Consider the following 16,048-nt stretch of genomic DNA (forward strand, 5'->3'; position numbering starts at 1 on the left):
ATATATATATATATAAGTATATATCTATGACGGAGAAAGGCCCGCAAATATACAAACTAAAGATCCGACGACCTGACGTTCTATTTTCACTTCAAATCGATCCTCTTTTCAAATCACCCCGACCCCGAAGCTTTCGCTCCTCTCTCTCTCTCCCTAATCTTTCTCAACAGAGAGAAGAAGGCGAAGAGGCTTCTGGAGGGGAAGAGATAGTTGCGAGGGAAACGTAGACCCGATGGGCCATCCTTCGTTGCCGGCGCGCGCGCCCCGCCGATGGCTGGAGGCTGCCAGGTTCGGTGTGCGCGTTGCCACGAGGTCCTTACGGTGGCGCCCGGAATAACAGAGTTCAGCTGCCCCATGTGCCAGTTACCGCAGATGCTGCCGCCCGAGCTCATGTTGGCCGGAGGAGCCACACGCCGTCAAAATCCGCCAGCGCAGGGCATCGATCCGACCAAGATCCAGCTCCCCTGTGCCCGATGCAAGGCCATACTCAATGTCCCCCATGGCCTCACTCGCTTCAATTGCCCACAGTGCGGCGTCGACCTCGCTGTCGACCTCAACAAGCTCCAGCAGTATTTCTCCTCCGTCGGCTCCTCATCGACCCCCGGACTTCTCCAGGACTTGCCGGAAGAGACCAACGAGGCAATTCAAAATAAAAAAAAAAAAAAAAAAAAAAAAAAAAACTCTTTCTGTCTTTCCTGATTAGTTTTGATTATTGCTTGTTTTTGTTGAGTTCGTATGTTGCAACCCTAGTTGTCTTAATTAGGTCATCTGGTTGTTCGAGTTCTGTCTCTAGCGGGAAGGTAGGAATGCCCATTTCGCAGGCTCTAACCCTTTGAACATATTGCTAATAATAATAATCGGGCATTGTATTTCTACTGAGCTCAATTCAGAATTGGTTAACCCTTAGAATAAAAGTAGGAGGTTTATGCCTTTCTGTGTTATTGCCACACCATCTTGGTGTAGCTTACTAATATAGCTTCATAGTTCTAAACGAGAATGGCAGTACTATGGTGTACACGCTACATTTCAGCACTTTAAAGATACTTTACCACGTCCTCTTCTACAAACTGACTTGTTCTGATATCCTACATCCATTATAAAGAAATGAAAAGGCGTCACTATAGAGGAGGAAGACGTAGAAAGGACAAAAACACTCAGCGAGTGTTTGGCGGCAAGTAGGATTTACTGTTGATAGGATTTGGTAAATTTGTAAATCGTAAATCCATTATATCCACCCTGCCCTGTATTTAGTACATATAAGCCGAATTAAAGACAAAACTTGGGACTCTAAATCACCCCTACCAATCAATGCCTGAGAGAGTGATTTTCTTGAGACACCAATCACCATATAGTGAGTTGAATACCTTTTCGTGATTGTAGAGATGGATGCTAATATTTGATGATGCTAAATATGAGGTTATATTTGATGATGCTAAATATGAGGTTTAAATATGTTTTTGATATTGAGGATGGAGGGTTTAAATAGGCTAATTTCATTTATTTTAAATGATCTATTTGATAAGAATTTTGATCTTGGAATTTAATTGAACTTAAAAAACTATTTTTATTAATTCTAAATATGGACTTATATGATGCTTGGAGGTTTGATTAATAAATGATATGTGGAGAGGTTGATCTACATTGTATTGCACCTATATTTGTAACTAATTCATTTTTATTGGTGGTGTAAAAGTGGATAAACAGGTAAGATTTGAGTTCAACTTGAAATTTGCATTCTTCAAGTATGCATGACTTGAGCATATTAGTTTATTATTTGCGCTGAGATTCTAGACTTGAGCTAGACTTTTGCTAATTTGTTGACCTAAACTAGCTAATTTGACTCGAAGCTAGGGTGAGTCATGTTAGTTTTTGGGTCAACCATACTCAATCACAACGTATTTCTAAGTGTTATCATTGAGATGAAAATTGGGGTATTCATTTACGAATTAATCTTGCTATGTTGGTGTTATTTGATCTTAAATGTTCAAGGTAAATATATAATGGGCATCTACTTTCCCCACCATGTATCATTATGAAGTCTGTGTAGAAAGAAAAAAGTGTTTGTTGGCTTTGGTAAGCTTCTAAATGTTTAATGACAAATAATGTATGGTATTAAAAAGATTAGAGCTCAATAAGTTTCACAATAATTACAAATTAGAAGAGCCAAGCTAAAAACTTTTGAACAAAAAAAATGAGAAACTTATAAAAGGAGGAATGTTACAAGCCTAAATCACAATTGTGAAGCACTTGGAGTGTAGGAGAAATGCAATTGAAGAACAGAGTGGGTTATTGATCGTTTCATTGTTTGTTGCATCCTTTGTTTATATTTTACTTCATTGTCTATTCAACTTCTTAGACTACTTAACTTTTATACAATATGCATCATCAAATGGGTATCCCTCCACGATGAGCCATTAGTGTCTTAGTTTTGATCCTGGTCGATTAGTTGATGTTATAAGATTTATTATTTTTCTTGTTGCGAGCTTCTATTTTTCTTGTTTGTGGATGAGCAAGAGTCTAGTTGGGGCACAAAATTTTCATAGGAGATTGTTGAGTAGGATACTCTTTTCTAATTTTTTAATTTTTATTTATTTATTTTTGTGTTGTATGATTTCAATATCCTTTAAGTTACCTTTAGAATGTGTTTTTTGGATTTGTAGAGATTTAATTAAGATTGCGTGTTTAAAGAGCACAACACTGTTGCCTTTCTCTAGAGGTTAATTTTAGAGAGATTAGAGTTTGAGGAATCAATTTTTTGAGTAGATTTGATATTGCGGGCTTGTGCTATATATGTATATTATGCATGATATTTTTCTTGCCAAGCGGTAATCATCAATGTTGACGTCTTGGGAGCACAATCATGTGCCCTTGCAGTGCATGGAGTTTGATGATTGGGTTTTTGTTTTTCTTTTTTTAAGAGGTTTAATCACGTGTGTATTTTTTTTTTATTAAGCCTTAATTATCAACTAGAAGGTGGTTATTAGGCCTGTGAATTTAAAACTAAGCATTGATTGTTAGTTGTGTTATGTATGTAGCATGATTGGCAAGGAGAAGCCCCTAGGGGTGCCCTTGCTCTTGGCAGTGGACAATCCGATGTAGAGCAAGCGCCCGAATAAATGTTCTCAAGCGGAAACCCATCAACCTGAAGGTTCATTTCCAACATTCTGGATTAGAGCGCTCAGAAACTCGGCTCTCTAATAAATTTATATAGTTCAAGAATTCAAGTTTCGTGTTTCGTCTCCGAGGGATGTGCGTGGAAATTGTGCGAAGCGGTGCTACATGTTTGTGTTGGATTTCTAACAATTCTTTTGTGCGTAAGAGAAATGACATCGTTCTTGAGTTCTAGAAGATCAGAATGGCTCGAGTGTTGTGTAATCCTTACAATTTTCTTCCTTTCACAGTGAATTTCTTGGTGTGGTGTGGTACTTTAATTTTTTTCTTCTTTTTGAGTTTTTCCACGTTAAATATCCGTGGTTTTTGCATTTTCTATGTTTTATTATTTTGTGTGCTTATGTTCTAAGTTTTGTTTAGGATTTCTCAAGTTATCTTTCTACGATTTTCCGAAAAATATCCCAACAAGCTAGGTAGTCTGGGACAAGTGGGGCGGGGGGTGGGGTAGACATTTCTTCTCTTAGTTTTCATGAAGATTGTCTAAGTGGTCTTAGAATTGATTCACATTTAAGGAGGTTACCAAATCATTTTGATGTAATTTAGAGTGATGAATTAAATAAGATTTCGTTTTGTAGTAAAAATTGTTCCAAGAAGCACATAAAGCAAAAAAAGTTATGAATGCTAAGGGGGATTTAAACTTGGTTATAGGAGTTTAGAGTTGAAGCATTGACTACAAGTATGCTATGAGTTTTTGTCAGGATTAATGCTTGATTCAAGCAATATAGGTGCAAGAGATGTGATTTATTTTGGTGCAACTTGTGCTTGATCGTACAGTAGAGTTGTTTTATATAGAATTGAAGCAACATTAATTCCTGGTAGGGCTGTCAAAAAGGCTCGTTGTTCGCGAACAACTCGTGAACACAAACAATTTTTTAAAACTCCAATTATAAACGAGCCGAACACGAACAACTCTTTGTTCTCTCGTGTTCGGCTCGTTTTAGCTAAAAAAAAATTATATAACTATTTATATAACAATATGTTATATATATTATTTATATAATAATATATTTTATATATTTATGTATAAGTTTAAATCATAACACCTTATGTGGTAATGTGGTTAGTGTCTTCTTTTGTATATATTTGATCCATATTCGAATCCCACATTTTACAACTATTTTTCTCAATATAAGTTTAACGAGCCAATTTTGAGCCGAACATGAACACGAATTTTTAAATCGAGCCGAACACGAACACACTGTTCACAAGCCAATTTCGAACACGAGTCGATTTCAAACACGAGCTATTTCAAATGAGCCGAACACGAGCCAAGCCTGAGCTCGCACAAGCTTGGCTCGTTTACAACCCTAATTCCTGGTATCTATGCATAGAGTAATTTTAAGTAATATTTAAAAATGAGTAATCAAGAATTGTGTCATTTTGCCTTGGAGAGGCAAAGCGAGGCATAATCGTTAAAATAAAAAATGTATAAAACAAAAAAGAAATTGTAAGTATGTTATAGACCATCAATAAAATAACTTAGTTTATCATCAAGTAAAAATTTAAATAAGAAAATATTTAATAAACTTAAAAATCAGATTAAAAAATTAAATAAAGTTTGTTATAGAAAAAAAAAATTAGCTATAAGAAAGTATGTAAATATATAAAATAAATTAATTTATTTTTATGGAAAAGACCTCACGTGCTTTGCTTGGGATCTCCCGTAGCTGTTCAATTGCTTGCAAATTCTTCCCTTGCTTGTAGCGCACCTTGATCGCAATTCTCCCTATCACGACCCTGTTTGAGGCTTGGAGTTAACTAAGATGAGAACGGACGGTCAAACGGTGGAAATCAAATATGTGCTATTTTAATTCTGTTACTAACTATATAATATTCAAATAATACATGAAAGAGCCAACTAAATAAAATAATAAAAATTTATAAGTAAAAATTTGTTCTCGTCTCGTGTGTACACATTTTCTCCTCTTCTATTCATATTGTTTATATGTTTAAAACCTAAAAATAATATTAAAACAACATAATAAATTATATAAAGATAATCGAAGAGTAACCACACCACTAAACAACAATAATCCAAGGAAAAGAGTACAATATGTTTGCGTGTCTATAATAAATCATATACTGTACTGGTTTTTCATATTTATTTATAAGCAATCAGATATATGCTTATAAACGATCTGAAATATGTTTGTAAACAATTTGATATTTGTTTATATGCAATATGATATTTGCTAATGACATTTTCTAAATGAACAGACACTAATATCATATATACATTTATCTTAACCTTATTTTTATTTTATACTTTACATGATTACCGTCAACAAACTTAGCACACCCTTGGCTGATATTTCCTCATCGACTCCCGTTGGTATAGCGGTTAGCGATCTGCACATCGCAATTGTCTGGGAGGAAAAATTTTACCTGCCACTGACCGATATTATCCCGTCAGCACAACAGTTAACATTTTAAACATTATAATTGTCTGGGAAGGTAAGCTCTGGTCTGCTCGACCCTGAACGATAATTTTTCGTGGGCACAACAGTTAGTGAATTAACCTTCTTGATTTTCTGGAGTGACATCATAAATCTAACCGTGCGAGTACGCTGGTTTCCCATGCACACACAAGTCTTCATATATAAACTATTTCATTTTTCATATATACATTATTCTGAGACATTTTTCTGTATCCATTAACATGCATATTTATTCTGCTATACAACTAATCATCAGACATATTATTCATATATCCATCTTATATATCTCTTACTTATATCAATCTCATGCATATCCCTTATATCATGTATATATTTCCTACATGTCTATCTTACATGTTTATCTTACATACAATGTATTTATAAAAAATATCACTCATCTCATGCATATCTTTCATGCATGCACATTTTTTCTTACTATACTTATCATGTATATCTTTCCTATCTAATAATATGAAGAATCTGCAATTAAATTTAACTAACATAAAACTTACATATAAATCAATATACATTTTGAAATAAAGAAAATTATTGAAATTTAAAAATGTAATTACTTATTTTAGGTCTACTCTAAAGCCTTATTGTTCGATATCTAGCCAAATATTGCGGTGACTTTTACATGACGATTAATAACTTATCAAACATAATATTAAACTTTAAAATTTAAGTAATTTCTGTTATTCAAATTAATTTTCTTAAATTACTATATGATGAATTTACTTGAATATATGGGCTTGCTCTACAGTGAATGCCCACACTCTCACCTTGAGCCTGTTGCCCTGGTAAACAATCTAGAATCTGCAATGAACTTCAAATTTAAAGATATTTTGTGGCCAATAAAGTAATTTAACCAAAAAAAAAAAAAGATTTGCTAAAACATACCTTAAACGACTTTCTCGGCAACCAACTCTTCTTCAAAGCGGCCAAATTTACTTTTTATTACCGCCAACCACACTTCTCCTACGCTGCTATCTTGCTAGAGCCCTTTTGAAGGCTTGTAAAAGACGTTTGATGCTTGCGACACACAATCGACGCCTCCGACGACTACCCGAAAAGAAAAAAAGGCACGAAAAACGAGTCAAAATTCAAAATGAATGTATGAGGAAGAAAATGAATGCCTCAAATAACGTGAAATAGGGATTCACACTTACAGAATTTGTCCTGGAGCTCTAAATTGCAAGTTGCGGCAACCCTAAACGCCGCTAGGTTTATCTGCTTGCGGCTACTATAGTAGACCGATCGCAGTAAACCTCAAATTGCGGGAAATCGAGAGTAGGGAGAGTGGGAAACGGGAGAGAGGAGAAGAAATTGCGAAGCGCTGGAGCCCTATTCGATCGCACGAAGGAATAAAAGGCGAAAGAATGTCGGTTGGCTACGGTGGATCTATGGGATTAATGGAAGGATTAGAGATAATCAAGTTTAATTAATTTGATTTTACTTATACCTTCAACATTTTATATCTCCCAAACCATTCATAATTAATATATAATTCTTTGTATCTAATTGCTCGATTCAACGAGTAGAATTTAATAAAATTATTTCAATTGAAATTTGAGGGGTGCAAAAATTGGGGCATGATTTAAGTTTCAAAAAATTTTCTCAAATTTCTCAAAAATTGGTTATTACACCCTACTCATAGACCTTTGTGCTTGTAGTTTGTAACTCTTCACAATTTATTCATACCTTAAAAAATTTAAATCTGAATTTTTAATAACTTTATGAGATATACCAATTTATCATATAACAAAAGATTTTAATTTTTATCATGGTATAATTTTATTCATCCATGTAGAAGTCCTAGAGACATTAAGCTTTGAGGTGCGTGCCTCACTAAAAAAAATTGTATGCCTCACTTAAATTATTAATGTATATGTTACGAGGTTATTTTTGGGTTTGTCATGACATACTTTGAGGTGTATGTTTTGAACATCTTTTCAAATCCATGACTTTATGTTGCTTCAACATATTATATTTTCACAATTTAGGGAACTTTTGGTTTGGTAAAACCTCCCTTTTATTGGCAATCTTGTTCATTCCTTCAACGTTCTCGGGGGTGAGATTCTCTGATTTGAGTTCTGTGAGGTGAAACTTTGAGTTTATGAATGGCCTAACTTGTGATTTGTATTGGCATGTTTTTCTGGTAGTTGATTCTTGGACTTCGTTATGGTTTGATATATTTTTGTGTCTACTAGAGCTTTTATTAGTCCATTTAACCGATTGGTTCATAGGCAATAAGACTGTTTCTTTCATTGAAATGACTGAATGCAGATTTTGGCCTAGATAAGAACTTCAATTTTGAAGGCAAAGGACTAGCGCTATCAAAAAAGCTCGTTGTTCGCGAACAGTTCGTGTTCGTACAGTTCGTGTTCGGTTCGTTAATGAGTTCGTGTTCGATTCGTTCGATAAGTAAACGAGACGAATGTGAACAAATTTTTTTCGTTCGGTCAGTTAAACAAACTAAACACGAACAGTGATGCGTTTGTTCGAGTTCGAATCGTTATTGTTCGAAATATAAAATAATTTAAAATAATTATATATAAAAAATTTATGATATTTTTAAAAATTATAATATATAATAAATTAATAATAATAATATATTAATATACTATATTAGTAATATGCTAATATATATATTATATATTTATATAATATAAGTTATATAATTAATATAATATATTATTTATATATATTAATATTAGGGATGTCAAAGTAGCTCGTCGTTCGTGAATAGTTCGTGTTCGGCTCGTTCGTTAAGAAACTAATATATATATATATATATATATTATATTTATATAATATAAGTTATATAATTAATATAATATATTATTTATATATATTAATATTAGGGATGTCAAATTGGCTCCTCGTTTACGAACAACCCGTGTTCGGCTCGTTCGTTAAAAAACAAACACGAACAGTGACTTCAACGTGCTTATTTTAAACAAACTAAATTTCAAACAAACCGAACACGAACACAAGGTCTGTTCGTTCGTGTTCGGTTCGTTTACACCTCTGCAAAGGACAAAGATTGGTGGTAATTGTTGAAGAGTGGTGTAATATACAGAGAGTGCAGATGGGTAGCTTATTAGTGTAATGGTCTTTTTTGTCAAACAAATTTTACTTGAGAAGGTTAAGAGGGATTTTTCAGCTTTCTCAGTTTGACCATTGGTTTGTGGATGGCTCATGAAGATAAACTTGAGGTTGACCCCATTTCGATTGCAAATCTCTAGCATGTGTTTTTTTTTCGTGAGAATTATGATTACTGTAATTGGGAGTTCAAAGCCAGTTATGATCTTTGGTCAAAAGAAATTTATGATAATTTTGATTGTAGGATGAGCAAGTAGATGGATTCTCTCCACTTGGTATATTAGTTGACTGGTAAAAACGAGATTTTTTTTTTTGAAAGAAGGCTCTTGGTAATGGACCAATGAAATTGATCTCTCTTATGGTGAAGGTCCGTGGAATGACAATGGGATGAAGTGGCTAGCTAGGTTGGTGCTACAATCTCTCATGTCTTTGACTCATCACACACTTATTTGAATATTCCTTGGCACCTTGGTGCATAATGGGCTGATTATACCCGTGGCAGAGTGCCTTCTTGGTCATGTTTTCTTCCAAAAAGTGGTCACCACACTCATATGAGTGGAGTTTGTTGAGCACTTTTTTTGTGTCCTCAAGGCGCGAGCATCTCAAGCAGATGCCATTGTAAGGCTTCCTGTGTAGATACCCATTATGGTGAGGTGTCACATAACTTTTTATCAGAGAACTTGTGTCTTTTTGGCAAGGCGAATGTACTAAAATAGAGAGTTAAATCGGTGATAAGCAAATCTCATGTTAACTTACATTGCTTTTTACTTCATTAATGGAGTGGGATTTCAACTCCCTGTTGAGGTTTTGGCATGGTTACCAAAATTTTGCAGCAAGTTATTTGATTGGTTTTCTTCTTTAAAGACGCATTATTTTGAGTTTATTGAGGTAACGACTCAACAGTGTCTTGAACATCAAAATTTTTGAGAAGACTTGCCAGCAAATGAGTATTAGAATGGTGTGGTTTTTTATGCCATCGTCAATTGAATGATTTTTGCTAGCAAACATGGTGTTGTACTTTTCTTGTTCTTTGTTGTAAGAAATTTGAGACACGTGACCATTATTGATATATATATCTGTGCAACAATAATCAATATTATTTCTCTATAAAAATTAAGTTCAGTGCTTTACTTATCCAAATAATAATAATAAGAATAAAATTTGGTTCATGGTAATACAACAAAAAGTGAAATGATATTGGTGGAGCCCCAATTCACTCACATGCTATTTTCATCTGACAAGACTTGGATGGACTAATTTTCAAGCATAGTTCTCTGATCATTTGTTTTGCATATTTATAAGATTTATCGTAAATATGCAATTTATGCTAACATAAATAGAGATTATACCTTCACACCTTGTCGTTGTAGCATTGAAAGTCAGAAAGTTGTGTTCTCCTTCTAGGTAGAAGACTTTCCATGAGTAGTTAGTGTCTGTGAAGGTTGATGGTGATCGAGTTGAGTGCTGTCACGAATGTGCAGACCGATATAATTGAGATGGCAGGGAACGGGAGGTGGCGTAAGAAAGTGGATGTTTGGCTGTTTGGAGAAAGTGATTGTTATATAAGTTAGAATGGGCATCGACTTGAAGATTGATTGCTGTTGCTGAGTTAGGATTATAAGCAACAAAGTGAGTTATGGTGGTAATTAGAGTCTTTGAATTTTGCGGCCTCACTTAGGAGGCGACGCTTGTAAGGCACAGCCAACTGATTTGTAGAGTATCCACGATTGTGGCACATATGAGAGGATCAAAGAAACGAAATGGGGTAGATGGGCTGTGATGCATGGATGAGATATGCGCGGAGCGCAAGATATATATGTGAGGGTATCACTTGTTATGGCAAGTACAGATTCATGATGCTCTATGAATGGAAAATTCAGGCGGATTTGCTTTGGGATTAGGTCTATGAGACGACTTGTTAGCAAATGGACGGTTGGGGTGGACCGATATAGTGTGACATTAAGAGTTATAGTATTTTGTGCTCGAGTCTCGTAGCATTCTCTATGTGCAAACAACCTGAAGCTAATACATAAAAGGAATTGGATTGTGAGACTGAGATGCCAAACTTCCTGCATCACATTTGAGCTGCATAATTTTTTATTGTAGGACCGTAGAAGATTCAGCTTTTTGTTTCATTTAACAATGCAATAGAACTTTACTTCTTGAGCACATGCATAGACCGTTTATCTAGTTTTGCTTAGTGCTTCTTGTTGACTTTTTTGATTGTATTGCTTTCTTAAATTGTTTTAATGTTTACATTTGCATTTTTTTTATATTCAACAAACAGATTTATTTTTCTATCTTTGTTGAGTTCTCTAGGAATATCAGATTGAGCAGACTTAATTTTCTATCAGTGCAAACTTGACCCTGTTCTTTTTACTCACTGTGAATCTATAATATTTATGCAATTTATTCTGGGGCCTATGTTGGAGATGATGGTCTATTTGCTTGTAATGGTTATAACAAAGCTTAGGGTGTTTGAACCTTTTCTTTAAAAAGTTAAGGTGGAGAGAGACAGATCAATCAGTTTTTTGTCTATGCTCTGTTAGTTACAGATTGTTATATTTGATGTTTTTCATGAGCATTTTCTGTTGCATAAGATGTTAGCCTTTGAAAACATGGGAACGCTTAACAATATATTTAGATTTGTTTGAACCTTATCTTGAATAATTTCTTCATGTTTGATAATATCTTTGCCTATATTGCAATGATGCTGATTTCGCATGATCCTTCCTTGAGATATTGTAGGTTGCAGTTGATGTGGAACGAGAAGAAGATGAAGGTGGTGCAGTTGGAGAGACATTTTTAGACTATGTAACCATATTTCATTTAGATACTTTGTTCTGGATATTGGTGTGATATGTTTTAACTTTACTATCAGATAGTCATTCTTAATTACATTTTGCAGCGACCTCCGAAGTTATCTCTTGGTGATCCTCACCCTGATCCTGTTGTGGAAACATCTTCCTTGTCAGCTGCCCAACCTCCTGAGCCTACATACCATCTAAAAATAATGGAAGAGCTGGAGAAGTCTAAGGCTTTGTCTTGCTTACAGATTGAGGCGATAGTTTATGCTTGCCAGGTTTCCCTCAGCTTTTTGTTAGCTTTGTCTGAAAGCTTCCATTTCTTAAAGAATCTTAAGAGCAATCACTGCAATGCTGTTTCTTTCCTTGTTTGGTAGCGGCATCTACAACACCTCCAAAATGGTGCAAGAGCCGGTTTTTTTATTGGTGATGGTGCTGGTGTTGGTAAAGGTCGAACTATTGCTGGTTTGATTTGGGAGAATTGGCAGCACGGAAATCAGAAGGCACTGTAAGATATATGTGATTATGCAGGCTGACTTTGTCTTCTTGCGCTCTACAATTCTGTATTATTTTTTTTGCGTTCTTATAGCTTTCTCTTTTGTTTACCATTTTTTTGTATGATGCTATGCTGTAGTAGCAAATTGTTTTCAGTTTAATGATTGGTCTTTGATTTCTTATTTTTACATTTTTTTGAATAACTTAATTTCATAACAAAATAATGATAGAAGTATAGTAAGGACAATCAGCAAGAATTGCTAGAAAGCATAGCAAAAAATAAGATACTATAAGGGAATAAACTAATTTAGTTTGCTTAGCTTGAAATTTGGTAAAATTAGGAGAGTGATGACTGTGCTTATTTTTATTACGACTGTATAGTGATTTGGGAGTTTTTGGCTTACTAAACTCTTTAATATTATTTTAAAAACTAAAAAGATTCCTGAGGAGTGGAGGAAGAGTATTTTGGTCCCCATTTTTAAGAATAAAGGGGATGCACAAGAGTGTGCAAATTATAGAGGAATTAAGTTGATGTGTCATACTTTAAAATTATGGGAGAGGGTAATTGAGCATAGGTTAAGACGCATTACAAAGATTTCTCATAATCAATTTGGATTTATGCCGGGCAGGTCTACTATGGAAGCTATACATTTATTGAGAGGTTTGATGGAGAAGTTCAGAGATAATAAGGAGAATCTACATTTGATTTTTATTGATTTTGAAAAAGCTTACGATAAGATTTCAAGAGATATCCTTTTGAGAGTTCTTGAGAAGAAAGGTGTTGATTCGACTAATATTCAAGTCATTAAAGATATGTATACTAGAGCTGTTACTTGTGTTCAAACTGAAGGAGGATTGACCAAATATTTTCCTCTTTTTGTTGGATTACAACTGGGATCGACTTTATGCCCATATCTTTTTTCTTTAGCTATGGATGGTCTTATTGGACATCTACAGGAGGATGTACCTTGGTGTATGTTTTTTTGCTGATGATATCCTTCTCGTGGATAAAACGAGAGTAAAACCCTAGGAAAACTTGAATTATGGAGGTCTATGTTGGAGTCCAAAGGCCTTCATTTAAGTAGAACTAAAAGTGAATACATGGAATGTAATTTTAGTAGTAGTTGCTGTAGTGACAGAAGTGTGACTTTGGGTGATCAAATTGTTAAAAGGTGTGAAAAAATTAGATATCTTGGGTCTGTTGTTCAAAGCGATGGTGATATAGATGGGGATGTTCATAGTAGAATTCAAGTTGGTTGGTTGAAGTGGAGGAATGCTTCGGGCCTTTTGTGTGTTAGAAAAGTACCGCTTAGACTGAAAGGAAAATTTTATAAGACGGTGGTGAGACCTGCAATGCTTTATGGTGCTGAATGTTGGATTTTAAAAAGAAAAACATAATAATAATTTAAGTGTTGCCGAGATAAGAATGATTAGGTGGATGGGTGACTTTACACTTAGAGACAAAATGCGAATATATCCGTGATAGGGTTGGTGTAGCTCCTGTGACAGACAAAATTAGAGAAAGTCGTCTAAAATGCTTTAGTCACATTAAATGTCGTTCATCTGATGATCCGATTAGGAGAGTAGATGTTTTCGATTCGACTTGTGTTAAGAAAGACGAAGGTAGACCTAGAAAGACTTGGGCTTATTGTACAAAAAAATTATCTTAATTTACTAGAACTAAATAAAAATATGACACTAAATAAGACACAATGGAGAAAAAGGATTCATGTAGCCGACATCACGTAGTGGGATTAAGGCTTTGTTGTTGTTGTTGTCGTCGTCGTCGTCTAGTGAATAAAAATTGAACTTTATACTTGCACGTTATCACTCATACTGTTTCCATTAGAATGTAGAGGATGCAATGAATCAATAGGAGCGACACAGGAGCTCATAGAGACACGGTACTGTAGCTGCTACATTACCGCAGATGCCCAAAGGGAAAGGATCCTCCCTTTTCAAAACTGCTGCCCCCTTTCTTTTTTATTCCTCTTCCTTTCTTATTTCTAGTCCTTGCTTCTTTCTCTTCCTTTTCTATTTCTATTTCTTACCAATTTCTCTTCCTTTCCCATTTCTATTCCATCCTCTTCTATTCCTTGCCTTTTTCTATTCCCTTCCTAATTCTATTTCTTTCATATTCTAATTCCTTCCTATTCTAACTACCAGAACTTATTATAAATATATTGTTTGCTGTTTTATGGTTCAATTTTTGGTCTTCCAGATTTTGAATTCTGTCGGGACAGCTGCCGGTGTCTGTTTTGCTCTTCAAGGGCTGTATTGAGGGATTGGGTGGTGATCGGCTGTATTTCTCTCTCGAAGTGGTGATTTTCTCCTCCTATCTCTTCTGCATCCTCCCACACCCCTCCTGATCACTTTATCTTGCTTGAGAGCGTTCTAATTGCTGTTTCCTGCAACCTCCAGGCTCCTAGCCCCCTCCCTCTCTCTTCCGACACTGTTGTCGTTCAAACTGCCTCTTGTTCCTTCTGTCTCAACGCTCTCACATCGTCGCTGGCGCCGTTGCCTAGGACAGCCAGGGAACACCTCCTTCTTTTTGTCCCGCCGCTATCCACCCCAACTCCTTGCTTCCATCACTCAGGACAACCACCGTACTTGCTGTCCCTGCATTTTTGTACCTCCCCTTTGTTGCCACCAGCATTCTTTTATTGTTGCCTCTCCTGCCAGCCATTCCAATCCACTTAGCCGACCACCACCGTTGGGATACAATTTAGTGGTGTTTTCTTGTATTGTGTTATTCTATTTTTTCTTTCAAGTGTGATTGTTGTAACCGTTTATTTGTTTCAATTAATGATATTTGCTATTCTATTATGGTTTGGGTAAACTCCAGTATCAAGGAGACTCAATATCCATATTATTTGAAAGTAGGTCAGGCGGTGAAACTAAAAGATTTGCAGGGGTAGGGCGATAGGCATAATAGGTTCATTTTCCAAAGGATCAATTTCTCTTATATTTTGAGTCCAGATCTTAACTGATAAAAGAACACCAATCTTTGATGGGCTTTTACCATTTGAATGTGCTTCTTGAGCTTAAACAATTGTTGGCCTTGAAGTATTCATAGTAAGGCATAAAGCTTACATAATGAGCAATAGTGTGGAATGCCTTAAAATTCATTATTCTATCAATAATCACATGATGGATCAGTCAACTCCTTATGATGAAGAGTGGTTAAGTGCATTTACACCAGGACTCTGGCCAGGGCAATAGTGGCTTGAATTTGAATGCATATTTTAAAAATAGATTCCAAATATAATGGTAACTAGGAAAAGCTATTCATATAAGGTGATAAATGGTTCCCCGGAAGCGTCAAAATTGGATGACCACTTTAGCATTCACATCTGAAAGCCGCTGATGTGATAGACATAACTATAAAAATGGCTGATGTAATATAAATCTGGCCTGATAATAATATGATAGTGATCTAAAGTATCAACTGATAAGTCACCTAATAGTTGCAAATCAGTCATGTGACTGCAAATGATATCCATTTTGGGATTACCCAAAGAGAAAATTTCAACAACGGTTAAAAAATGATTGAGAAGTTCAGAGATCTCAACATCAATAAGAATGAGCACATATTTGTTTTGAAAAATATAATTTTCTTTGTGTACATGAAATTTTGGATCTTGTGAAAAATTTTGAGTTAACAAATGAGAAATCCAACACCCATTAATTACATTAGCAAAAGAGTGAGTGGGATGAGCAAAAGGCGGATGAACATTAGAGATGATTAAAGTGACCATAGTAAGGGGTTGGAGGAGGGAACCATGAAAATTTTAGTATTGGCCAAGGAGGCAGAAAACTGTGCAGAAGTAGGGAGCGCAGGGAGGAAAAGTTGTGATGAGGGGGCCCAAAATAGGTGAAGATACAAGCACAAGAAGTTTGGGATAGGAAAAGCGAGAACCATCTGGTGGAGAGAGAGCAAAGGTTGGAGAAGGGAAGTGAAAGGTTGGTTCAAATTACGCAATCAATTGTTTTGCCACATACACAATCAAATGGGTGGGTGTTTTTTCTCTATTT

General features: G+C 35.3%; 1 protein-coding gene across 1 annotated transcript in view; it reads left to right on the forward strand.

The window, feature by feature from the left end:
- Window positions 1–264: 264 nt before the first annotated feature.
- The window catches only part of LOC110019771 (protein FORGETTER 1), a gene marked incomplete at its 5' end in the record, with an annotated part of 138,145 nt that continues 122,361 nt past the window's right edge, over window positions 265–16,048 (forward strand). The window contains 4 exon segments of the mRNA XM_020717591.1: window positions 265–639; window positions 11,463–11,528; window positions 11,623–11,796; window positions 11,896–12,026. Coding sequence (XP_020573250.1) covers window positions 265–639; window positions 11,463–11,528; window positions 11,623–11,796; window positions 11,896–12,026 — 746 coding nt within the window.

Source organism: Phalaenopsis equestris, unplaced genomic scaffold, assembly GCF_001263595.1.
Source record: "Phalaenopsis equestris unplaced genomic scaffold, ASM126359v1 Scaffold000078, whole genome shotgun sequence".
Lineage (NCBI taxonomy): Eukaryota > Viridiplantae > Streptophyta > Magnoliopsida > Asparagales > Orchidaceae > Phalaenopsis > Phalaenopsis equestris.